General features: G+C 39.5%; 2 protein-coding genes and 1 non-coding gene across 4 annotated transcripts; 1 reads left to right on the plus strand and 2 right to left on the minus strand.

Moving 5' to 3' along the window:
- Window positions 1-849: 849 nt before the first annotated feature.
- LOC145464152 (uncharacterized) lies at window positions 850-7661 on the minus strand. The gene is made up of 4 exons (XM_081447967.1): window positions 7578-7661; window positions 5650-5971; window positions 3741-4069; window positions 850-2439 (listed from the first exon to the last, which is right to left on the minus strand). The coding sequence occupies exons 1-4, from the start codon at window positions 7639-7641 to the stop codon at window positions 2384-2386; spliced, it is 771 nt and encodes a 256-aa protein (XP_081304093.1). The 5' UTR covers window positions 7642-7661; the 3' UTR covers window positions 850-2383.
- On the plus strand, window positions 7656-25351 carry LOC145464121 (ATP-dependent RNA helicase DDX55-like). Of its 2 annotated transcripts, XM_081447935.1 has the most exons (20): window positions 7656-7871; window positions 7944-7994; window positions 9138-9199; window positions 10337-10361; window positions 11277-11368; window positions 13534-13596; window positions 13912-14005; window positions 14206-14261; window positions 14752-14794; window positions 15055-15159; window positions 15547-15588; window positions 16768-16824; window positions 16920-16987; window positions 18096-18185; window positions 19216-19308; window positions 20474-20520; window positions 21074-21141; window positions 21929-22008; window positions 22834-22922; window positions 23308-25351. In XM_081447935.1, exons 1-20 carry the CDS (start codon window positions 7656-7658, stop codon window positions 23763-23765), a joined length of 1899 nt encoding a protein of 632 aa, XP_081304061.1. In that variant the 3' UTR covers window positions 23766-25351. The 2 variants fall into 2 exon arrangements, with proteins under 2 accessions (XP_081304061.1, XP_081304062.1); XM_081447936.1 differs by lacking the exon at window positions 15547-15588.
- Trnat-ggu (transfer RNA threonine (anticodon GGU)) lies at window positions 23994-24066 on the minus strand. Its single transcript has one exon. It is a non-coding gene; the product is annotated as a tRNA-Thr (tRNA).
- Window positions 25352-26578: the final 1227 nt, after the last annotated feature.

Consider the following 26578-nt stretch of genomic DNA (forward strand, 5'->3'; position numbering starts at 1 on the left):
GAAGACAAAAAATGGAAAAATAACAAATAGAAGACGTCATTATACACAGTGCATACCAGGATATGAATGATGTTTCTTTCTGTTTCTTTCTGATCCTCATTTGCCTCATTTGAAGGACTTCCGAATTACCTTAAGCCTCTTTCTCAAAGCAAGTTTTGGTGCCCATCCTTTCATATGAAAATGAGATTTCATTCACATGCAAATTAAACTCATTTTCAAACAAACGGTTGTGCACCAGGGCCTTGCTCTGATAGAGAGGCTTAGGCCAACTCAGAAATGGGTTATTCTGTGCTGATGTAATTAGTGTTTTCAAAATTGTATTCTCTATTTTGAAAGTTGTATTCTATGTGTTTTCACACTTCTCATGATTTTCTTCAGTTGCATAAGCACAAATAAAAACTCCCCGAACATAGCAACCCTCTATATTAGTACAGTTGCGGATCCAGGGGAGGGGCCTGGCTTCCCCCTTATTTTGGGTAAAAAAAAAAAAAAAATCACAGAAGGAAGAAAAGCCGTCAGGGCAAGCAACCTCCCCCCCCACCCCCCAGCTCAAGATCTGGATCTGCCACCGTAGTGGGCATGGTCATTACTTTTGGCCAATGTATGGCACTTGTCTAACCTTCCTAATCAAATATGTAAAATCCCATGTTAAGCCCTGGGCTTGTATAACTTCATAAGGGGTTTTGGGTGGGCTTATAAACAGGGGGGGAGTTATATCGGGGGGGAGAGTTATATCGGGGGGGGAGGCATATAAGTGGAATAAAAAAAACGTTTCGGAACAATGAGATAAAACTTATCTGAGAAATGAAATAAAGCTGACATAACATGACATTTAGAACTATTACATTTATAATACAATTATCGTGCATCACAATAAACAGGGAGTTTATTTCCAAAACATCTAGAAAACACTAATGTGACTGGAACAACTAGAACGGAACAGAACAAAAGTAAAAGAACTACAAGCCTTCACATTATCAGTTTACACATTAGATGGGCTCTATCCGGGGAGCTTACATCCGGAATAATTTCTTTGTTAGCAAATAGAATGGCTTATATCTGAAGGGGGGGGGGGGGGGCTTTAACATGGGATTTTACGGTGTAAGGTGTTCCTAGTTTCAGGTCAAGATTGATTTGTTTGAAATTTCTTCGATACAGCTGCCAGGATTCTTTGAGTCCAGCCGTTCATTTTCCAAGACCATGGCCACAAAAAAAAATTAATTTTATTTTTTTAAAATAATAGAAATCTCTCTTCCTCTGCTCAGTTCGTCTGCACTTGTGTTTGAGACACCTCTGTGTCAATTCTAAGCTCTACTGAGATCAGTCTACCATTTCTAACAAGCTGCTGCCAGGCTTTCAATTTTTGTGAGCCAGTAATGCAAGTAGTTTAGGGGCAGTTCCAGATCCTGACCCCATGGAAGGTCATAGAAATATTTCTAAGAGGGGGTGAGGTGGGAGGGGGGGGTTTAAACCAAAACGCCTTCTGTGTGGGGAGGGTGAGGATATTTTCTTGCTCAACACAATCTGAGAGAAACTACATGGATTTCTGTAGAGATACACAACTAAAACAGCATAGACTTTCACTAGAGGCTGGGCAGCAGGTAAATTAATCGGCTGTGAGGATGATTTTGCTGGCCTGGTTTGACCATGTAGAGGAATGTTTTTCTTCTCAAGAATTCAGTTCAAAAAGTTTTGCCTGCCAGTGAAAACCAGTTGCCCTTCTGCTGAAAAAGTTAATGAAACTTTGGGGCTCAACTCTTTGATGTCTGTTACAAGCAGGGGAACATTTGAGTGTGTAAAGAGAGATCTCTATTTTACCAAGTGTTTCCTGGCTGAGTGGACCACAAAGGAGGCAAACAAAACCAATAATTCAATTTGCATGAGAAGTAAAAATTACACAAAACATGCTCGAACCATCAAAGGAGGACCAAAAGGTAAAAAAAGAAAACTTTAGAAAGATTTCCAACAATACACATGTGGTTCAATGTTGCTACTATCCAGAGCTACTACTGTATACATGTTTTCTATAAAAACAAAAAAAACCAGAACACCATAATAGTTACCAGAAATGATTTGAGAACAAAGCCTATGAGCATTAATTAAAATAAAACGGAGAAGCTTGCTGTACACACTTGTCACCATATGATATAAAAACAGTTACGCAGCTAGGCATACAAGTCATTGATTAATGGTCTGTGACAAATGCAGAGTGTAGATAGACCTGTAGACTGTTTTTTTTCCTAAGTACAAGTACAAGGGCTAACTGAAAATAAGCTAACCCATTCAGGTTAACTAGAACACTGTTTAGGTTAAGTTGAGTGCACTTCTACAGTCTGCATTTGTCCCACACCCTTTGATCACTCTTAAGCTTGGACTGCATCAACTACTCTTTGGCATCATCAGCTTCCATATCTTCAACTTTGGTGTCATCACCTTGAGCTGCAATGAAAAAACAAATGATTACCTGTTAATTTTTAAGGTGGCTTGCAGCAGTTTCCGGGGTTCAGAGCTGCCTTTCTCTGAACTTCATCCACAGAATTTTTTTTTCAAAATTTGCAAAAAGTTGCATCATAACATGCTATGTACAAGTTTAGTGACCAGGCCTATGTGGCCTAGAAGCATGTGTGGTGAAAAGGATGCCATGTTTTCGGAGTGACCTTTTTAGTATGTGATGTTTTGCTTTAGCATGTTTCCAGTTTCAGAAGTTCAAGCATGTTCCATAAGTACTGATCAAGCTCGTCAGTGACCAGTGTTTTAGGCATCATAGTACAGCTTATATCCTCCCTTTGCATTTACTTTAGAGACTTTGCTTGCTTTAGAGACTTTGCTTTAGAGACTTTGTTCAACATGCCTAACGTGCCACGTGAACAATGAGTGCAGGGCTCAAAAACAAGTGCTGTCCGGTCATCCGGGACAAGTGGATTCTCCTTCTGGGCAAGTAACTTTTCATTCTCAATTGCTTGATGGGCAAGGGCTCACACAAGTCATCTACCAACTAAATCATTTAAGTCCTGTGGGTGACAAGGATAGTTTGGTGGCAAGTGGACAGTGTGTGGAGCCTTGAATTCTTACGTTTTTCATCTTGTGGTTGGCAAGAGTGGTGCAAAGAACTTTGGTGGCTAGGATTATAATTTTTGTCCTCAGACTATCGCTTTGAAACAAGTAAAGATACCCCTGGGTCTCCTTAAATCTCGGGGAGAACACTGAAGTCATGTGACATTATATATCATTACTAAATTTGTATAGATCTCACTACCATGTGTAAACTGATGGAAAATTAATCCACAATGATACTGACACATACAAAAGTACTAAATCTGCTATGAAAACTAAAAAAAGTGCTCTGAGGGAGGAAAGAATCTAGCTACAATGTACTGACACATCAAAGAGCAAATCCTGTTTTCAAAATTGCAAAAAACCTTTCAGGGGATGATTTCCACCCCCTTGTATGACTGAGGGTTAAGACAATTTCAATTTCTCTTATGGGGAGCAGGGAGGGTGCAGTGGTGAGTGCACCTGGGATTGATTCCGGCCCAGTGCCATATATACGTGGATTGAGTTTGTTGATGGTTCTCGCACAGCTCCAAGGGTTTTTCTCTGGATTCTCCAGTTTTCCTCCCTCCACAGAAACCAACACTCCAAATTCCAATTCAACCAGGATAGAGAACCCACATGAAAACCAGCCAAGGCTGATGTGGCTTCCTCTCTAAATATAGTTAATTATTTATTGAAAGACATACCTTCAAGGTCAGCAGTCCACAGAGTCAAGTTGTCCCTCAAAAGCTGCATTATCAAGGTGCTGTCCTTGTATGACTCTTCACTCGTTGTATCCAGGTCCCCAATGGCCATATCAAAGGCTTTCTTTGCTAGGGCACAGGCCTTGCCCTGCTCATTGCAGATCTCATAATAAAATACGGAGAAGTTTAAGGCCAAGCCCAAGCGGATTGGGTGAGTGGATGGAAGACTTTCATTAGCTGTTTCCTCTGCTTTTTTGTAAGCCTCCAATGCCTTGTCTTGAATTTCTTTTACCCCAGCAATTTCAGCTTGATACCTGTAGTAATCACCCTTCCTGTTTAAAAGAAAACAGTTAGCTCATCTTATAGAATAAAGGATTTCATTTAACATGGTGGATCCACGAAATTCAGAAAGAGGAAGTCATGGCAGTTGGCTCAATAAATTAGGGGAGCACAAATTAATTTCATTTCCTCCTCCTAGAAAATTTAAAATCTTTGTCCTCGGAGATCCGTTACCTGTATTCTGGGGCAGCTGTAACAAAAGAGCTGTGGCTTTGATTAATTCTTGGGTTGCACTGTGTGTCACACAATTAAAAAAATAACTCGAAAGCCATTCAGTGTATAAAGTCAAGAAATTATGATGTTATAGGGGATAAATAAAGAAGACATTTCTCCAAGTTTTAGGTCTACGAGTATGTTTTCCCAAACTTCAAATATTCATCAAAATATTTTGCACAAATTTACAGAACCCAGTATGGATCTGCCATGTTGGTGTACCTCCACAGTATACCAACATGGTGGCTGGAAAGTAGTGTAAACATCTGGAACTTACTTTGGCTAGCTAGGCCACTGATTATCTGAACTGATCATGAAAGCAAACATTTAAATAAGCACTTGTCCTAATAATTCAACTTTTAAAAAGGCGAAAAATCCTAAGATAAGTATATATTTTTCGACAAACGCATTCATAGCTTTATGTCACGCAGTGCCATAACTCTGAAATTCGAAATGTGCCTGTTTTCAGACAAAGCAAGCTACTGAGCTGAAAAGAAAATTTGTTAACTTTACTACCTCTTAAGTCTGATGACGATAACAACTTTGGTGGCTCTTTAGTATTGGATTTTAGAAACTGATAACATCATGTGCAAACCAAGAATAGATCATAGATCATTATAGTGAATTCCTTAGGTAAAGGGGAGAGGGTAAGGGAGGGGGGTTAGCAGCAGCCCCCATTTGTTGTGTAACTCTCCCCTCAAACCCACCCATGAGCTACAGTGTACATCAGATTGTCCAGGTCAAGGCCCATAAACACGCAAAAAATTGATCAGGGACAATAATTATTTATTTTACTTATGTTTAAAACTGGATCAATGGATAACGAAATTCAAGATTTTCATTCAATTAGCCATCACGGAATATGAAACATCATACCATGCTCTACAAATATGGTGTGGAGGCACGGTGGCCTCATGGTTGGTGTGCTTCTCTCCAGATCAAGCGGTCAGGGTTCGAGCCCTGGCCGAGGACATTGCTTTTTGTTCCTGGGCAAGGCATTTTCACTCTCACAGTGCCTCTCTCTCTCTCCACCCAGGTGTATAAATGGGTACCGGTGAACTTAATGTTGGGAGTAACTCTGCGGTTGACTAGCATTCCATCCAGGAAGGGGGTTGGAGGGAATAGAAATACTCGTAGTTGCTTCATGCTACAGAAACCAGGATAAGCTCCAACCTGAAGGGCCACTTGGCTCGTATGCAGACTACAAATATGGTAAGCATACATATAATTTTTGGGGTATTTTTTCTATATTTTGCAGGCATTTTTTATAAACCATTATTATTCCACTCGTGCTTGTTGGATACAAGATGACATGTACATAATGACTTTTTCTTAAATATCAGTCTATTCTGGTACTTACATTTTATTAAGGAAAACCTTGGATTCACCACTTTCAGCATTAGGAATAAGGCATTCATCAAGCAGCTTGATAATTTCATCACAAATTTCATCAAGCTCCTTCTCTATTTGCTGCTTGAAGTTCTTGGTAATTTTTCTGGACTTCTCATCTTTGCCTTCCTTTTCTGCCTTTCCCTCTATGGAAGATATCATGCGCCATGCGGCTCTTTTAGCCCCAATCACATTCTTATAGGCAACAGACAGAAGATTCCGCTCCTCAACTGTCAGTTCGGTCTTGGTCGCATTCCTTTCTTCCACAACCTTTTTCATATACTCCGCCATTTCTGAAGTGACAAAAAAGAGGGGGATATGAGGACTAGCAGTGTATCAGAGCCTACTAGTAACTGATTATGTGTACAGTATGTACTGCAAGAAATTTGGATGATTTAAAATTAACAACTGGTATATGAATCACATGGTCTTAAGGAAAACTTGGTAATGATACATGTGGTAATATCATTTTGCTGAGCAAGCTTACAATCGATGCCTCTTTTCGGCGGCACAGATGACAATTTAAAAAAAAAATTAAAATTTGAGAGATCGCCAATTTGGTACGAGGGTACTTTTTGTTGGCTCTAAAACAGGGTTAAAAATAAGTTTCGGCTGGCTTTATTAGAGGATAGACATAATGATATATAGATGGCATCATCAAAATTTGTTTTATTTTATTTTATCAAAAAGATAGATTCCATGTTGCATGCATCCGTTCAGTAAAAAATCATAGAAGACATCAAACTGTCGAAAGAACATCAATTACACACTCGGCTATTGCCTCACCTGCCACTTTTTTGTTCTTACCACATTTTGGTGTCATCTGTGATGTATTACTGAACAGATGGACAGCAGTAACATGGAATCTATTCATTGAGTTGATATTTAATATACATAAGTTTGGGTGTCTCAAAAACTATGACCTAAGATCAAAGACCTTAGTTTTTGAGATCCTGAGGGAGACTTAGGTCTTAGTTTTTGAGATTCAGAGGGGCTCTTAGGACTTAGTTTTTGAGATTTGGAGGGGGTCTTTCTGAGGGAGTCTTATGTCTTAGATTTTGAGATTTGCAGGGGGTAAGCCTTCGTTTTTGAGATTCTGAGGGAGTCTTAGGTCTTAGTTTTTGAGATTCAGAGGGGGTCTTAGGTCTTAGTTTTCGAGATTCTGAGGGGGTCTTTTGAGATTCGGGGGGGGGGGGGTGGGTTAGATCTTAGGTCTTAGTTTTTGAGACACCCATATAAGCTTATATTTGCAGGGTGTGGAAAACATAAATTTATACTTCACTACTCAAAATGTGAAAAGATTTATGAAACCCAACTCCTTAGGAAGGGAAATCAACTGGATAATTTGCTTCTTTAGTGGCCAGTCAGGATGACAAACCTGACTCGCTCATAGTCGTGCCTTGTTTATGACAAGCGTCACTTTCGAGCCACAGTCGGCACAATCTGAAAACGCGTTCGTACAAATACCTAGTAGAAGCTAAGGTTCGCAGCAAAGTACAAACTTTTTGGCATCCAAGTTCTGATTTTCCCAGGGTTTCACAGTTCACTTTGAGTCCGGAAAAAAAAATGCCTAAAATAACGAAGGATGTCCTTAAGCTTAAGCTCATATTTTGCGGGCGAAATTGACGAATCCACGACGGCTTACCTTACCTAAATAGCAGGACAGATTAACAGAAGTCTACCTGGGAAGTGTAAACATCATTCAAAACTACAGTTTCAGGAAATCTGAATCCGTGAAATGTTTATGGTAAAATTGAAAAGAAGCATTTAATTAAGCTTATTTGTTGTTTGCAACGTACCGATAAAATTATTTTAGCGCCATGCATAATTAGCTAACTACGATCAGAGGATTCTAACATAACAAAATGGCTACTGACGGTATAAAAACCATCCCTTTACCTTCATATCGCTCAGCTTGCTCGGCTATCTTGGCCACAAAAACGTTATCTCCTCCGCCTGACATTTTACCGCCGGAAAATGCAGTGTAAGATTCTCGGCAAGAGTGAGGCAATAGTGGAGAAGTGTGAAGTTCAAAGTTGCGCGAGCCTGCAGTACATTCCACAGAAAGAGGTAAAAAACATGCGCCAAAATTTCAAAATGGCAGCCGCGTGGAGCGAAATAAAACCAAGTTTGTCCCACTCAATTTTAAATGCCATGGAAAAGCTTGGCTTCCAAACGATGACACCAGTACAGGTAGGCAAAGAAATAATCTAGTTGTTACCATGTTAAGTGCTTTTTTAATTTGACTTTTCTCGTTACATTCAGACAGCCGCCATTCCCTTGTTTATGTCAAACAAAGATGTCGCTGTTGAAGCGGTAAGCTCATCAATTTCTCCCTACCAGTTGATTGTTATACATTGCCTTTGCTTTCCATGATAGTTCTGATTGATCCCCTGATTGATTTATAACGTTTTGAAAGCATAAAACCTCACAATCTCCTCCATCGATCTTGCCAATGTGCATATTTCCATGTGAAGCTTACGTAAAAGCGGAATCAATATAAATAATAACATCCTCGGTTTTGGGACAGGTTACAATGAAGACTAACCCTAACTTTGACCAAATACTGCCTTAATTATAACACCAGCGTCAAATTAGCTCTAATATAGTCATACAGCAGCCACATTGGGGACAGGAAAGTGGCTGTTGTCGAGAGGTGGTCATTATGGGGAGGTAGGGGTGTAAATACAGCGCCTGTTTTTTTTTGTTTTTTTTTTTTTCAGAGGGTTCGATATTTTCATATTACCAAAAAATGCTCATTGTAGCACAGAAATACCTAACACAATCAAAACATATCAATAAAACAGAAACCACACAGAGACAAGTCAAAGATCAACAATGTGCTGTACAGATCAAGTTTTGTGACCTTTTGCAATGAAAAGTGGGTTTTTTTATTTATCGTTGGTCATTTGTTGATTAACTGGCCATTGTGGAGAGGTTATTTTGGTAGTTTGGGATGCACTTTGGTGACCATTGCTGTGTTGTGGAGAGGTGGCCCTAATGTAGAGAGGTTAAAATAAGAGTGAATGTATGGAGTGTTCCCTGCGACCAAAAGTAATGACTGTTGTAAAGAGGTGGCTGTTATAGGGAGGTGGCATTAGGGGAAGTTGGACTCTACTATACTGTAACTCTGAAACAAGCCCTATTTGCTAAAGCTAATGGTTCAGTCAATTCCAAGCCCCTTCATCCCCCTCTGAAAAGAGCCATAACTGTTGAGCTAACCATTAGGTTAAAACCTGAATTTCAGTCTGAAGTCTGCAGTGTCAAATACAAACTGCAGACTGCAGACTGAAATTAGCTTTAAAGCACAGCGGTTAGATTTTAGTCCGAGAAAGGGTTACTTTTAGCCCTAATGTCAGAGTTAAAGCCAGTTAACTGATTTAAGATTGGAACACCAAAATATGACTTTGTGTCATGAACATACTTTGTAGCTCTTTGATTTGTGATTTGCAATTTCAGGTTACAGGGTCTGGAAAAACCTTAGCATTCTTGATTCCTATTGTGGAAATTCTTCTTAGAAGGTTATTAGAGTTGTTATTATTTTCTAAATACTATGTTATTCTGTACATAAGCTCCTCTGCTTAAACTTCAACTACAGAATAAAAAGGTAAAGATGAGTTCTCTCTGGTGAAGTAGATATACCATGTACAAAAATAATTATTTGCACCCTGTAATTCAGAACCTGTTTAAGAACCTGTTTTAAGCTTGATTGCCCAATAGATCTACCACAAACCTTTATATAATAACCATTTTGTGGGATTCTTGTGTATGTGTGTGTGGGTTTTTTTTTTTTTTTGATCCTGCCTTTCTCTTGTCGTCCACTGACCTTCTCCAGGATATTTCTAGGAGTCCCAATTGCTTTTTTACCTTCTGGTGTCCACCCCAATACCGCAATAGATGGATTCAGCTAATGTGTTTACATCCTTGGTGCACTGTGGTGCCCTATTCAAATCATGTGATGGTTTATCAGGGCTCAATAATAGTGCTGTCCCATTGTCCTGGACAAGTAGATTTTCCCTCTGGGCAAGTAACTTTTCATTCTTACTCGCCTAATGGGCAAGGGCTCAGGCAAGTCAACTGCCAACTAAATCATTAAAAAAGCAAACTGACTTTTTAGGGGCAAGCAAAATTTGAGATCAACTTGTCTCAAGGGCAAGCTGGAATTCACGTTTTTGTCACACCCTGGTTCATTTGGGAGGTTACAATTGTTCTGTTTGTACATATTTCCATGCAATCATTTGTGTGTGACAAATTGCACAATTGTTACCTCCCAAATGAATCATCATATGGTCTGGATTGGGTGGCAGTAGGATATAATCATGTTAATTAGCCAAATCCATCTATGCTATCACTGTATCTCTTTCCATGAATAATGTTTACGAAAATAAGTGAGAAAAAACAGTCCATTGCAGGGCTTACCACTAACAGGATACATAAATAGCACAGTGGGTTTCTTAATGTACTGCAAAAGTGAAAAGACCATCCTAAACATCTTTTCTGATCTTTTTGTATTCCCTGGGCTGTGAAGATTTGCTCTGTCCCAGTCAGCTTTTGGGTATAATTTCTATGCCAATGCCATTGTGTAATATATGATCCACAAATTCTGATGATGTGGTCTTCTTTTTTGCTCCTTTTCTTTCTTTTTTTTTTTTTTGCAGGGAAGAAAAACTCAAGAAGCATGATGTAAGTGGTTTGTTGGATTACATCTAGTTAATGCAGAAACAGTAAATTTAAAATTCTATTAGTGCACTTTTCAAGAAACCACATATACGCAGTTGCCCATCCCAAGGAAGGCCATTTAAAACTCTGAGGGAGTGAAGGGTTTCAAAACCCAAAGCGTTTAAAAGAAAGTAGGAAGGAGAATTTCACAGAGGATTGGGGGAGCTACATGTGCATGTAGCTCTCAAGCCAAAGAAAAACCTTCTGGATATGTTGTAGTTTAAGATGTATTTAGGTCAGAATGATTTCAAACTAGTTTAATTTTCGTCAATGGCAAAGTGGGAATCTTGGACTAAGAACTTAGTAGACCAATAAAGGTGAGCAAATTTGCAGTGATTGCTAGCATGGCCCAGTGGAGATGAAAGTTGACTACAAAGTCAGAGACTGTGTGTTTGAATGCAGGTGAGTACTAAATAAAATAAAGATTGGGGGGTGATATGGGATCCTGGCAGTGTAGAGTAGGGTAAGGTTAGGGGATGGGTGATGTGCATGTTATTCTTTTGAAGAACCCCCTTTCCCCCTCCTCCTCCCCCCCCCCCCTCCCCCCTCTCAAAAAAAAGAAGGTGAAAAAAAAAATTAACCCAGGGTGAAATGAAGTAACCTAGGTTGAAATCATTCTGACCTGTTAACTGCAACATATATTTTCTTAAATGGCACAAAAAACTTGTTGTTGGGTACAATTTTTGGGTGGTTTATTTTTAGAGGTGCTAGGGCATATTATCAAATGGAATTTTGCATCTTTGAAACATATTTTCCAGGAAGACTGAAATATGTTTCCTTTTCACGTAAATTATGTTACTGAGTAGTGACACAGTAAATTTATGAGTTCTTGAAACATGAAATATTCATTAAACCAAATAGTCAGTGTGATTCTGTTAGGTTGGCGCAATCATCATCACTCCCACAAGAGAACTGGCAAAACAGATTGATGAAGTCTTGAGAACTTTTACTGAAGATCTCCCTCAGTTAAAGTAAGTTTGTTTCTGTTCATAATTTTCCTGCATGTGTTAAATTATATTTAGAAAACACCATGTAAGAAAGCATACACTTAAACCTGTACTTCAGTCTATTAAACAATTAGATTATGAGCTCAAGATTTCTATCACGTGATAGTTGACAAGGGCGTAGCCTGAGTTAACTATCACACATTGAAATCGAGAGCGAATAATCTATTTGTTTTAGTATATGTCTACTAGTCATTCAAAACTTTATCTAAATCCTCTTCACAGACACTTTGAAAATGCCAAGAAGCGGTCTTCATTTTGTTGACAAGGGCACACTGCTACACTACTCACTATCTATCACAGAATAGATAGTGAGTAGGATAGCCAATCAGAGAACAGCGCACATGATAGAATGCTAGTAGATTTATACTAAAACTTATTCATAAGTATAAATCAACTAGCATTCTATCACAAACACTATTCTCTGATTGGTTACACTACTATCTACTCTGTTGTAGATAGTGAGTTGCTCAACAGTGTGCCATTGTTACCAAAATAACAGCAATTTCTTTGCATTTTTGAAGTGTCTGTGAAGAGAATTTGGATAAAGTTTTGAACAACTAGTAGATTTATACTAAAAGATTTACTAGATTATTCGCTCTCCATTTCTACATGTGATAGTTGACTCGGGCTGTGCCCTCATCAACTATCACACAATAGAAATCTCAAGCTCGTAATAATCTAACTTTTTGATAGAAACACAGAACTGGCATGAGCTGTTGATGTAATGATGGCGTAAACAAAGAGAATTTACATTTTGATAACAAAATAAGCAGGTGATGTTCCTTTCGTTTTCTCACATTGTTTTCTGTTCATGTAATATCAAACATGAGAGACAGTGTTTCATCGGAATATCCAAACACCGAGAAGAGAGTTGAAAATACACTGCACAGCAGGGTATTCGCAATTTGAGGTGTTTAGATAGCCAGTGAAACACTGCCTTGACTGTTTGATAGATCTTCTCAATCAAAACCAAAACCAAGGAGTAAATGGATGTAATGTATGTAGTGTGTAGACTATAATGCGTAGATATGTACTCCGTAGACTATTGTTTTTTTTTTTTGTAGCTGTAGTGTAAGTTTAATTGTAATTGTTGTAATTGCTCAAGCAAATAAAAAAAAAGGAGAAGTAAAATCGTCAAAATCTATGCTAATTAAGACCGGGTATCCAAACCTCCTTCACGGTTGTGATTTTCTTTGTTTTAACTTGATGAATTATTAATGAGTTTGAGAAGAGAAATAGAAAACATTTTCTCTGTGTCTCTCTGCGACATCTGTCATTCTCCAAAAAATGTCCACATGTGTTTCTGTGACTTAATAGCAAAAAAGAAGATGTTTTCCAGTTCTTGATGTTCCAATATTATTATTGATAAATTATTTGTGTTTGAATTGCTTTGAATGCTGAATTGTGAGGTCATTTTGAATTGCTAGAGTCATTTTGTGGCTTTCTTGGTTTAAACTTTGATACTCTGACTGATTCAAATTGCTCTTCTCCACCCAGTGTTTTAAATAGGTGGAAATATCAGACAAAGTACTTAGCAGGAGATAGCACAATATGATTATAATACATGTATGTGTCTTTTATCAAGTGGGCACTATCCAATTTCTGGATAAGGCTGCCCTGTCACAATACATGTATTTTGAGTCACTTTTTCTGATGAGTAGAATTGCATGTACTTTCAAATGGAAAGGAACATCACTGACAATAACAGTTTCTAAGGTAGTAAAGACAAAAAGTGATACTTAACTGAAAATTAACAAGAATGGTTATGACTTAGGAAGATTAAGACAGACCACAAGCAACAAACTTGAAGAAATTGGCCAATTTTTCCAAGATACACCTTTCATTCTGTAACTCCTTTAATATGGCTTTGACCTTGGTCGTTTACTCTTGGTGATCGCCTGAACATGCCTGCCTTCACAAGCTTCTCCAACTTTCCCAGCAATCTGAATTTCATGTTATTTCAGTATATATTTCACAGTACTTTTAATAATATTCCACTATTCCCTCTGTAGTTTTATGAGAAGAGAAAATCTCAGCTGTTAGGTTCTGCTTAAATAAGCTGATGGACAAACAAATCAGTGTGAAATAGATGTCTTAGATGTTTTATTAGTAATGTTTTTTTTTTTCAGGCAGTTACTGCTGATAGGAGGAGCAGATCCAGTGGAAGACATACAGAAATTCAAGTTAGATGGGTGAGGAATTTTGTTACAAAAGTCTGATTTTTCAAGTTGTGTTAAATTAAAGACACATTTCTGAGGGATATTTGGGAAAAAATTTTTCACGTCAAGTAATTTAATTTTCTATTTTACTCTTCACTATCATGCCCTACTCTACTCTTCTTCACTCGACTCCACTCCACACCATGCCACACCCTGCACATCCCCTCCCCACCCCACCATGACAGGCCACACAATGTCATGCTACAACTTACTGTTTAAGCTCTTTTTACTGAGAATGTACAAGGCCTCATCAAAACATCTTCTTTTCACTTTTTGTCTTTTCAAAAGAGGCCATATTCTTATTGGCACACCAGGAAGACTAGAGGATTTGTTCACCAGGAAACATGAAGGATTTGACTTGGCTACTCATGTTCGATGTCTGGTGAGAACTGTTTGTTGAACTTTCACCAATTATGCTTTGACATATTCTCTTGTCCTTAAGCTTTCAATAAACGAAGCATTAGAAGCTAAGAAATCTTTCCTCTCCTACTCCGTACCCCGAAGCTCTTCTTGTTAGGATTAAATAATAAGTATAGTACTACAAACAGATAGAATAATTTTTAATTTTTGCATTTTAAATAGGAAGTCCTGGTGTTGGATGAGGCAGACAGATTATTGGACATGGGTTTTGAGACCAGGTGGCTGGAACTCACTGTTGTAAAAATAATTGATAATAATTTTTTTTTGTACATAATTGTATGAGCACTTGATGGTTCATTAGAGTATAAGCCATGTGAGAGATCCATGCGTATGGAAGCAATGTGCCTAAGTGAATACGGCATAGGACTTGGAATCCTTAGGTCGCACGCGGGGTCAAATCCCGCTCTGACCAGCAGCTGATTGTTCTTGGTAATCCTAAGGTCAACTATCAGCCAAACTTGTAAACTGCCAGCCAGTCTGTCTCCTGCCAGTAAGGGATTTTTAACCATATTTTGTGTCATTGGCCCAGAAAACCCCCATTGGTTGGAGGGGAAGGGGAAGGGGGCGGGAGGAAGGGGGCAGTGGTCAATTCCAATGTGTATAGTCATGCAAGAGATGGGAACACTCATCTTGGATAGGGTTGCATTAAGCTTAGTCATTTTTATAATAAAATAATTTTGTAATTTTTGATTTTATTTTTATTTTCAGCATAAATGCTATTTTAGGTTTTCTTCCAAAGCAAAGAAGAACAGTAAGTTTTGATCACTTGACTAAATGCTTGCTTTAGAGATATTGTTTACACACATTTTGTAACATCCTTTGAATAGAAAATTGCTTGAAATCAAGCATCTACATGTACTTGTTACAGACAATTGGACAGAGGTAATGCACAGGCTGATTTTTCTGCACTATAAAGCTGCTAAATCCTCAAGCAACAACTTTGCTACTTTCACAATTCTGTCACTTTAGCAGTATCATTGAGAAGAATTTGACCACATTGTTTATACGCAGGGCCTGTTCTCTGCTACCCAGACAGATGAAGTTGAGGCTTTAGTTAGAGCTGGACTCCGAAATCCTGTAAGAGTAACAGTCAGAGAAAAATATTCCAAATCCAAGGTAAGCATGGGTGGATAAGGTATGGTAAAAGGTGAAGTCTGCATACAGTACGAGCCTAGTGGCTCATCAGGCCGGAGTTTATCCCAGTTTCTGTAGCATGAAACATCTAGGGGTATTTCTACTTCCCCCCTGGATAGGATGCTAGTCCATCACAGGTTACCCCCAGCAATTTGCGGGTACCCATTTATACTCCTGGGTAGAGAGAGGCACTGTGAGAGTAAAGTGTCTTACTTAAGAACATGACACAATGTCCGAACCCAAGGGCTTGAACCTGGACACCTTGATCTGGAGGTGAGTGCACTAGCGATGAGGCGACTGGACTTCCAGGTTTAGATCTCTTGATGGCCCTTAATTTACAAACTTCTATTGTTTTAATTTTTCCCATAGTCAGAGCAGAGGACACCATCCACACTAAAAAATTTCTACACAGTAAGTTGTTTTTAGGGTCACATATTGAATATGTTTCTTCAACAAAGCCTTTGTAAGCCTTTGCAATCTAAATATAAAACAACTAAAATATATAATAATAAAATACACTTGTAGAGAGGAGGCCATTGTTGTGAGGTTACTGCAGTATTGATCAGCACTCAGGGAGACTCCGATATAAAAAGGAGGGGGGTGTTCCTCGGAAAGATTGAAAAGATCCCCTAAGAGGTACCAAGATCCTGTTTTGTGGGCGTGGCTTGAATTTTTTTAACCCCTTAGAAATACCAATTCTACAACAGTACCACACATTAACAGTCAAATTCATTATTTTTAATAGCAATAAATCAGTTGATTGTTAAATATCTCCTGTCATATTGTTTTGAGCTCTAAAAGGTACCGTGAAAGCTCTTGCTGTGGACCTTTTGAGGCTGAATACCCAAAGAGGTGCCAAAACCGCTTTTTTAACCCCTAAAAGCTATGATGAGCACCCCCGTCCTTGTTATATGAGAGTGCCCCCCCTCTCCCCCCCCCCCCCCCCAGCGCTGGCATTGTGGTAGCACGAAAACTCCTGACCATTTACAGAGAGGCTGCAATAAGTCAGTTGAGTTTGGAATAATAATAGGATATGATACGATATGATAACTCTATTTATGCATGGTATTTCCATCACTGTATTTATGATAATCAACTAGCTACCTATCTTCCTAACTACTTGCAATCAAAGAGTACAAATTCCAAAAAAATAAGAACTGCTTTTCATGGAGGCCATGTGGAAAAAAATTCACTGTGGCAACGTAGTGTGGTCTTGAACTTGGTTAATGAAGTTGCTTGTCTTAGTTCTATAGGGAAGTTGTTCCACAACTGAGCTCCACTGTACAAAAACCTTCCCTTCAGATAATCAGTGCAAGGTTGTGGAGGAACTAATATGTTTTCAGTATTTCTTGAACTTACAATAATTCTCTATCATCGTAGATGATCATCGCAATGCGTGCAGAGCTAGATAATAAAGCTCTCTGCATGCATTGCTGGCCTATGATGATAGATCTTTGAAATCCATTATCATAGGTCTGCAATGCATGCAGAGAACTAAATAATTAAGCTTTCTGTATGAATTGCAGGTCTCTGATAATAGATTATAATTTTAATCCCATGGATGTTAAGTTTAATGTCATTTTGTTGTAGATTTGTGAAAGTGCGAGAAAGTTTTCAAGATTAGTGGCCTTTCTCAAGACAAGAAAAGTAAGTGACGACAGTAGGTCTGTTTCTCTTATTTAATTCCTACTATAGGTACATGTTGTATTTCTTTGATTTCTAATTTTTTCTTTTCTGTTCAGACCTGCAAGAACATGGTATTTTTTAGTACGTGTGCTTGTGTCAATTATTTCTCAAAGGCTCTTGAGAGGTTAGTACAAGCTAAGAGAACCAGCAATCATTTACCGACTATCAAAAGAATTACGGTACATTCAGTTATTAACCATCAATTCCGTCGACATTAAACCTTGGTGCTATGTACAAGAATCGTGCAGTTATAGGATTATAGTCGAACCTCCTAACGTCCACCTCTCTACAGTGGCCACAGTTTTTTTAGTCCCAGCAGACAGTGTATACATCCACTCTTATTTTAACCTCTTTATAACGCCCACCTCTCCACGACGGCCACGGCCACTTAGGAGCATCCCAACTGCGCGCAAAATCTCTCAACAACGGCCGATTAATCAACGACTGATGAACGGCGTATAGAAAAGCCTATTTGTATTGCAAAAGGTCACAAAACTTGATCCGTACTGCGCACCTACGGGAAAAAGCGCGCGTTTCTCTTAACCAGTGAGACTCGCCACCTCGCGTTTATTTGAGTAACAAGTATGGGTTATTGACCAAGTGTGAGGTCAAGATGGCTGGATATTGGCCAAGTTCTTTTTTTGCGTGTTTATGGACCGAGACGGAGTCGAGATCCATAAACTCGCAAAAAACAGAACGAGGCCAATATCCAGCTATCTTGACCGAACAAGCTTGGTCAATAATGGATTTATTATATGGCTTTCGGGGAAATTTTTCTTGCGGGACACGGCGGGTAGTCCCGAGCGGGCAAGATAGCTCCATTTTGCCCGCTCGGGTAGCTAATCACAGCGCAGGATTTGATTCATCTTGCCCGCTCACGGAGCTAGCCGTATAATAATAGGCAATATGACAGACCTAAGAGATTTCATGAACTGTAAGTTTATGTCCCGAGAACAATAGGCATTCTGCGCGATGTCGTTGGTAGCGCATTGTCATCATTTTATTTTAGATTCATTGTTTGAAAAAAAAAATGTTGCACTGAAAAAAACAGGTGTCAGACTACACTCCTATCTCCCCATAACAGCCACTTCTCTGCAACGGTCACTTTTCTTCCTCCCCAAGGTGGTCATTGTGAAGAGTTTCGACTGTATGAGTGTACATTTTTGCGATTGCTGCTGTGGAGCAAGAGAAAATATAGCTGATGAGTAATATATATGTATTGTTTTTTGCAGGCTTCTTTCAAACGTTAAAGTGTTGTCTATTCACGGCAAAATGAAAGCAAAACGGCATAAAGTTTTTGATACCTTCAGGAAGCTTGCGAGGTAAGCCAGTTGTAAACATGTGGTCACTGACACATGTCAGTTACCTCGTTAACCTGCAAATCTGTATCCTTGCAAATTACAACTATTGGTTCTAACGATTAGAAACTGTGCTACGACAGATACGGAAAACCACTAAAAAACCGCCCTTTAGATGTGTAGATGTGGCCAAAAAATATGTCACGTGGAAAAGTATTCGAGGAAAGGGCCCAAAATCAATAACCTAGAACATTTACAGTTTCACATACAAAAACCTTAATGTAAAAAGTGGACGAACACGAAGACTGACTTAATTAAAATGATCTAAATCTTTCTCCAAAAGCCTAAATGGTTCCTAAACGTCCCATTATACCCCTCGAGCCTCTCCATCGTGCCGTCAGAATAATAGAGACCTTTAGATCCGCATTTACCGCAAACGTCTAACTGCGGTTTGAGGCCACACGTTTGCCGTTCGCCATTTGGACGTTAGTCGATTTAGATTGGAGTGAATTGGAGCGAGTAGACATCATCCTGTCAATGCATTGGGAATTGCGAAAGTTACGCCAAAACAAAAAAATAGAACAAAAAATAGTATGCAGTTTCTAGCATGTGTAGCTTTTAAGGAAATACAGCATCGTAAAACACACATTCACCTTAAGTCGCCGCCATATTGGATTTCCACTTAGGATCAGTACCTTTCTACAAACAACAAAAAAAGGCTAGGTAATTGATTACTTGTCTAAGAATTATCTTATCATGACCAATTTGTAGAAAAAGGGTTGCTTTATTCGATTTCAGCATTTGAACGTGGTATGAAATAAAATTCAAGGTAATAAAACTTGAGGTAAATCACTAATGTGAAAACCTACCTCTTGACGTTCAAAACGCGGGTCGAAAACATTGAATGTGACGTCTGGCTCTGAGCACGTGACCGCTAGCATTTTGCCGTTTGCGGTAAACGTGGATGTTAAAGTCTCTAATAAATTTCTGACTAATTTCGTCCCTTAAATTGTCCGAAATTACATTTATGTTTATTACTAACTTGCTGTTTCAGTGGTGTTTTGGTCTGCACGGATGTCATGGCGCGTGGAGTGGACATCCCTGAAGTGGACTGGGTCATACAGTTTGATCCTCCAAGCAGTGCAAAGTAGGACTCGTTTAAAAAATTTTTAGAACCTTTTTTGATTCACAGTGACGCTGCTACTTTGCGCGCAGCACTACTAGCGAGTTTATAGCCTGGTTTTCACTAGCGGCGCAAGCACGAACCGAACACAATAGTTCTTATTTCACCGTTAAAATGGCCTTGACGCAGGCATAAGCACAAGCGCAAGCGCAAGCACAAGCACAAGGATCATTTTTTTTTTCTCCCGTGCTTGCGCTTAGCTTGCATTTGCGCTGCAACAAGTGAAAACGAAATACTGCTCAGGCATGACACAAGCACAAGGATATTTACCATACGTGGTTATGTTTGGCCAATGAAAACACTGGATCCAGATTACCTAGCGCCGTAAAACAGTTTGGAAGGTTAGGATGATTTTGCTTGTGCTTGTGTTTGCGTCGAATTTCGTTTTCACTTGAGTCATCCCTTTTGCTTGCGCTTGTGCTTGCGTCGCTAGTGAAAACCAGGCTGAAGTAAACCACGACTGCAACTTGACGGCAACGAGAGCGCCACCAAACAAACGGTTTAATGAGAAAAACAGTAGCAGTGTTAGGGATTGGGAAGGCAAAACAGGCAAATGAGCCTATGGCCCGTGGCAAATCCATAAAAAGTTTGGGTCATTAGGATAAGTATATGGGCCATAAATAATTTCGACAAACGATTTGTAATTCTTCATGGTTAGTGTCGGCACTCGACTCCTGATCGAGTGGTCCGGGTTCGAGCCCTGGCCGAGGACATTGTGTTGTGTTCTTAGGCAAGACACTTTACTCTCACGGTGCCTCTCTCCACCCAGGTGTATAAATGGGTACCGGTGAACTTAATGCTGGGGGGTAACCCTGCGATGGACTAGCATCCCATCCAGGGGGGAGTAGAAATACTCCTAGTTGCTTCATGCTACAGGAACCGGGATAAGCTCCTGCCTGGTGGGCCAACTGGCTCGTATGCATACTATGTCTTATTAAGTGTCAATGGGTGACTAAGATATGGCAGCAATGGCCAATGGGATTTAGATTTTTGCAGTTGGAATACAGTTAAGATTTAAATTCTAAAATCCTGAAAGTAGTTCTTCCTGCGTCCATTTTGGTACTTTCTACTAATTTAAGTAAACAAAATTTATTGGTTTGGTAAGCAATTCTTGTGCTCTTTTTTCCAGTGCCTTTGTTCATCGCTGTGGAAGAACGGCAAGGATTGGAAACCAAGGTAAAGCTAACGTGAACATCACATATACCACGTAGAGTACTTGTGAAAGAAAGGCGCGGTGGCCTGGTGATTAGCCCGCTGGTCTGTTTACTGTCGCTTCCCCTCCTTTTTTCTTAGTTATAAACGAGCGAGCGGAGGGTACATGCAAGAGCAAACATTCTGGAATTCCGGGAGCAAAATCGAATAGAACGTAGATTTTTGGGAAGAAATTTTCGAAAATTCGGGTTCACCTTGTAGGTTTGTCCCCTTTTCCGGAAACTCATCTATCAGTCCGGTCCAGTACACCGCAAAATGCTGTTCACTTCGCCACTAGAAATTTCTGGAAATTCAAACGGGAATGTTTGGTCGAATGTAGTGCCCCCTTTCTCTACTCAGATGTACAAACACCGTACTGGCTAATTGTTGGGCAACTTTGAAAAAATACAAGTGTTGTGTATCATTGGCTGCCAGTATCTCATTCAGAGCTGAGGAGTACTGACGAGTGTTCTCCTGTTTGTGATGTTTTTTTTTTTCTGTTTTTGTTTTGTTTTGTTTTGTTTTGTTTTTTTTGTAGGAAATGCTTTGTTGTTTTTGCTACCGGCTGAAGAGTCTTACGTGGAATTTATCTCCATAAACCAAAAGGTGTGGAAATGGTTGAATTTCCTTCTTTTAAGGGAGACCTGGCAGCTCGTCAAGTGTGATCGTCTGTGTGGCAGCACTCTCGAGAAAGACTGCTGTTGGTAGCTAACGTTTTTCACAGCTTGAGTCGAAGTCATCTTCGGGCGGACTCAAGAGAAAAAAAAGTGTTTGTCTTGTGACAGTGTTCAGTTGTTTAACTGAGTGGTTAATTTTTTTGTAATGTGATTGTTTGATAAAATCAACCGATTCTACTGGGTTAAAACTGTTTTAAAATTAAAGATACTCCCCTCCCCTGTGAAAATAGTGGTCCTTATACGCAAAACACTTACCCCCGAACTTGAAAGATTGGTTCATGATATACTGCAGTGGTTAATGTTCATGAACCTCTCAGGAAGGGCAATATTATATTATAATTTCACAAATTAGACTGAGTGATTTCAATCTAGTAATTTGCTCAGTTGAGACTAGAGTGGGCGACAAATGTAGTTGGGACAATTTTAGAAAATCACACTTCGAGATATTTAACTCCTTATTCTATTTCAAATGCTTCTAGCGATGTAATTCTCTGAAATCCTGATATCTCTGCCTCCCCTCCCGATTCGATGCTATGCAGGTGCTGTGGTCTGCGTTGTCTGAAAGATAGGAAAAGCAAGATTATTTGGGAGTAGAGGGGTAGGGGTAAATGTTTCTAAGACGATTGGAAATAGAATTTTACCGTCGTGAAGTGTCTCAGCTTTTCTGTCTCTCATTGTAGTTCTGATTTTGCTTTACGTTACTCTCTTGAGAGCAGGTACCTCTGCAGTTGTTTGAAATAGAAGATGATGGAGCAGATGTCACGCCCAAGCTACGAAAAATGGCCATAAAGGACAGGTAGACAGTAAACTGTTTGATTCGAATTTTTTATTTGAAGTGGCTTTTACATGATTAAATAGCTGATTGCACTACAAGAAGGCCGAGAGAAAGAGGGTATGACTATAGGAGACATGGAGAAGTATGGTTGAGATGGAAGGAAGAGGAGTAGGTGAAGGAAGAGGAGGAATAGGAGCGAGAGTAGGAGTAGGAGGAAGACATGAAGGGAGAAGGTGTTGAAGGGGAGGAAAAAGGAGGAGGAAGTTAGAATGAGGGGAGGAGGCAGAGGAGAATGAGAAGTAGGAGGCGTAAGCGGCAGCGGACTCCGGAGGAAGGGGAGGAGTGGGAGGATGAAGAGGTAGAAAGCAGAAGAAGCTGCGTGTGGACCACCGCTAATGGTGCTGACGGGGTTGCTTGAGGGGAGACTGGTTAACAGTTCTAAACGTCCTTCCTCTGAATGTTTGAAATGTTGCCGCAGCACAATCCTCTTGTCATGACTTGTATTGACACTGGGTACGATCGAGACCTGAATCAATGTTAACGACTTGTCTCTAGATCAGGTTTCTTCACTTTTAGTCTTTAGTCTTTAGTATTTACAGGCCTCGGAATAACATAGCAGGAGAGGAATCTTGATGTTATCAATCGCACATGTCACGGACCCCGTCATAAAAAGTTCATCTTCCAATCCCTCCCACCCCCTTCCACCCTTTCCCACCCCCCTTAGCCCGGTGCTCGTGACTTGAAAGCCGCCGTTATGTAGGCTCCAAGCCCCAGCCGTGTGTTCCATGTTCATCATTCGCCAATGTAAGATATTTACATGAATGTGTATTGCCTATCATGTTTCAGGGATGTATACGAAAAGGGAATGAAGGCTTTTGTCTCATTTGTGCAGTTCTACAGAAAACATGAGTGCAGTCTAATCTTCCGATCAAGTGGTAAGGAAATGTGTTTTGTGTTTTCCTGAAAACTTGGCTCCCAGCATGATTGAAGAACTTTGGACTTCAGTTCTAGTTCGCACGTGCAACCCAAACAATAACAAAACTATGCCATTCTTTCTTATTGCATTTGATAAGTTTGATTGACGTGGGACAGGGAGTAAAAACGACCGCGAAAACTATGAAAGTATTCAAAATATAATGCTAATGCGCTCAATACTGTAAGAAATTACTCTGTGGAGTCAACTTAGGTTATACCGTAACGGAAACGGGGTTCAGAGCCACCTTTTGAAAATTTAAGTTGGCTCTGAACCCTATATACAGACAGAATTATTTGTATGTGTTGTGTTAAATTGCCTTTTCTTTCCGTTTAACTTTTCTAAAGATCTAGAACTTGGAAAACTCGCCACCGGATTTGGCCTTCTCAAGTTGCCCGTCATGCCAGAGCTGAAGGATAAAACAGTCGACTTTGAACCAGCAGATGTGGATGTCGAGAAACTTTATTACAAGGACAAAAATAGGGAAAAGCAACGGAAGCGAAAACTGCAGGAACAACAGGACTCCAACCAGGATAGTTCGATTCAAACCAGCTCGAAGAAGAAGAAGAAATTCGGCAACGATTCTGTGGCCTGGTCCAAGAACAAGGAGAAGAGGGTGAAGAGAGAGAAACGGAGGGCACGAAGAGAATATCTGAAGAAGCAGCGTCAGAAACATTCATTTGATAACGACGAACTCGAGGACCTCGCGCGGGAAGCAAGCTTGGTTAAAAAGCTTAAGGCGGGAAAGATCAGCAAAGAACAGTTTGATTCGCAATTAGGAAATGATGAAGAAGAGGAAAATTAAGAACTGTGTGGAATTTTGTTTGCGCGTTTTTAAAGTAGATGAATTCAACTTTGGGTGTTTTGTTGTTGTTGTTATTTATTTAGCTATTTGTTTACAAAACAGACACTGATGTGAAGTTTATATGAAATAATTCATATATGAACTGCGGTTGTAGATGAAAGTGAAGAATGATCATCGCAGTTAATTTTCCAATTTAAGCAATTGGAAAGAAGAAGCCTGAAAAAATCAGGGCTTCAACGGGATTCGAACCCGTGACCTCCGCGATACCAGTGCGATGCTCTACCAACTGAGCTATGAAGCCACACATTGGGAGCGAGGTCAATTAGTTGAGTTCATATCTTCCCGTGAGGAGTGAAATGATGTGAAGTTTATATGAAATAATTCATATATGAACTGCGGTTGTAGATGAAAGTGAAGAATGATCATCGCAGTTAATTTTCCAATTTAAGCAATTGTAAAAAAAAAAACCAGACACTATAGAAAATAACACAAGTACACTGATGGGCCATTTCCGATATTTAACTCTAACTTGGTTCCGAGGCTTAGGATAATGAAACAAAAGAAATTAATTATTCATTCCTCAGCCTCGATGTGACTCCTTTTGTTTTATTCCCGGAGCCAAGTTAGAATTTTACATCTTGAAAATGGCCTATTATAATACAATTATTAACACTAAAAAACAATAGAAAACTTTCACTTCTTGCGGCGCGCTACCTACAATCCCAGACAAAAGTCTTGGGACACCAAGCAAGTTCTCCCCTCCCCTCGCTTACAATGTTGATAATGAGGTGAATTTTCCCATTTTTGTTGAAAAAAACGCGACATTTTCCAACATTGATTAGAGGAGATGGGGGACACGTGGTCCGGCTCAAGTGTCCCAACTAATTGAAAATTCTCTCAAAATTGCACGAGCCTTTAGGCGAGTGCAATTTGAAATAATTTTCAAATATCACGAGTAGAGTAAATCCTTAATCCACCGTAGGAGAAAAGATGTCGGCTGTACATTTTACCACAATGCCTTGCGAACCTAACACAGCCTGTAAGGCACAAAGAAAGCCAACTTTTTACAATATTTGTCCCTGTACTAAGGACACTGAGTAGCCTAGGTTTGTAGATTTTATAACGTTTCTGTACGTTTTTATGAACGTTGTTAAGGTTTTCGTGCGCTAAGTAAATATACCAGTCGCCATCTTTTTTCTTACGGAGGATTGCTCGAGCTTTCATACGATTACTCTTTTATTATGACTGAGATAATCACGAAAGCGCACGCGTTTATTTTCACTGGGGTGCAAATTAAAAATGATCGATGAATTGGCCTGCTCTCAGCCAATCACGATGGAGTAATTTTCTCAGTTTTATAATGAGGGAGTTTAATCAATGTACAGCACCGCAAATGATTCCCGATTTGGACTGCAAATGATCCCGCCGGAAAACGATGGATGGAATGGGGTTTGGTTCCACGTTGTTATTTATTTTATTTATTTTATTTTCATCATCCAAACGATAACTTTAATCAATCTAAAGAACAGGTACTGACAACGTAAACTACAATTTTAAATATAATTCTCATTAAAATTAATTTGATCTCATTATCTCTTGACAATTCTTCTGAAAACTCACGGAAAAAATGAAAGCTCGTAAACAGCGATACCATTTCTCAATTGGCTCGATCTACAGGAATAGCTTAATGCTAGTTATCAGAAGACTTACAAGGCTTTTTGGGGGCAGAGCTCAGTCACAGTGGCGACCAGATTATTTTTCGGTGTTTACGTGGTCACGTGAAAAGTTTACGTACTTTCGCATGGCACATTTTACAGAAATAGGCTTACCTCGCAATTGAGGTTAATGCGAGGAGTCTTTTCAAATGCAAATAACATAAATCTCTTTATGTCATGATAATCCTCGCATGATGAGCCTGTATTGTAAGCTAGTTCCAGTTAAATACGAATATGGCCTGTTGTATTCAAATTATTGTTTCGTGAAAGCCAGTGTCTGCTTAAGGCATTCACGAAATATGCACATCGGATAGGCAACATTTAATGTGCTCTTTATATGAATACACTAGCGCCAGTGTCGTAGCTACAGGTAGAAATAATCAGATTTGTCTTCGCGAATAAGTCTGGTTTTCCTGTGGCGCATCGTTTTTATTGACGTAACCCAGGCTGTTTACCATGCATTTACCCAAAAATTCCGGAAATTTCGGTTCTAGGTCGACCAACCGGAACATTTTCGACAGTATACGGGACGCCGAAATATTGGAGTGGAAAACGTGCTTACCATTCTCAATTCTTCAACGCTTTCTTGGAATTATGATCAGCCCGAGGTTGAACTCGTCCTAGTCTCTTTCGTGAAACTGTTTTTTCCCTTTATCGAGTCAACTATCACGCCCGAGTCAAATTCGTTAACAAGCGCTCACTTCTACGCTACTCGCTATCTACAACAGGATCATGGATAGTGAGTAGCGTAGCCAATCAGAGAACGGCATTCGTGATAAAACGCTGGTAGATTTATACTAAAACTCGATAGAAACACGGTACATGTTTGCTGTTTCTGTTCCTAGATGTCACCGAACTAACGTGAGGTCCGTATTGGAGAAAGGCCTAGGTACGAGTTTACGCAGGATTTGCAGGTAGCGGTTTTTCATGTAAGGTCGCGTAAGAGATGACAACAGGAGACAAAGGTAAACTATTCATTCTTTTCATTCCTTTATTTACTCTCTTCCTACTCAGCAAGATTGTGTGCTCCATGTGATGTAACGAACATATTCAGCAGGTAAAAATACGGAAAATTCAATACATTGAAAACGCCTTCCT

This window comes from Orbicella franksi, chromosome 12 (genome assembly GCF_964199315.1).
Source record: "Orbicella franksi chromosome 12, jaOrbFran1.1, whole genome shotgun sequence".
In the NCBI taxonomy this organism is placed as follows: Eukaryota; Metazoa; Cnidaria; class Anthozoa; order Scleractinia; family Merulinidae; genus Orbicella; species Orbicella franksi.

Bases quoted from the DNA above. Each gene is read 5' to 3' on its own strand.
- LOC145464152 (XM_081447967.1), bottom strand. From the start codon at position 7,641: ATGTCAGGCGGAGGAGATAACGTTTTTGTGGCCAAGATAGCCGAGCAA. The intron at 4,070-5,649 runs GTAAGTACCAGA...TCTTTTAAACAG, and splicing joins AAGGTTTTCCTTAATAAAAT to GAAGGGTGATTACTACAGGT. The intron at 2,440-3,740 runs GTATGTCTTTCA...TTTTCATTGCAG, and splicing joins GTGGACTGCTGACCTTGAAG to CTCAAGGTGATGACACCAAA.
- LOC145464121 (XM_081447935.1), top strand. From the start codon at position 7,656: ATGCAGTGTAAGATTCTCGGCAAGAGTGAGGCAATAGTGGAGAAGTGT. The intron at 9,200-10,336 runs GTTATTAGAGTT...TTTTTTTTGCAG, and splicing joins GTGGAAATTCTTCTTAGAAG to GGAAGAAAAACTCAAGAAGC. The intron at 14,795-15,054 runs GTAAGTTTTGAT...GTTTATACGCAG, and splicing joins TTCCAAAGCAAAGAAGAACA to GGCCTGTTCTCTGCTACCCA.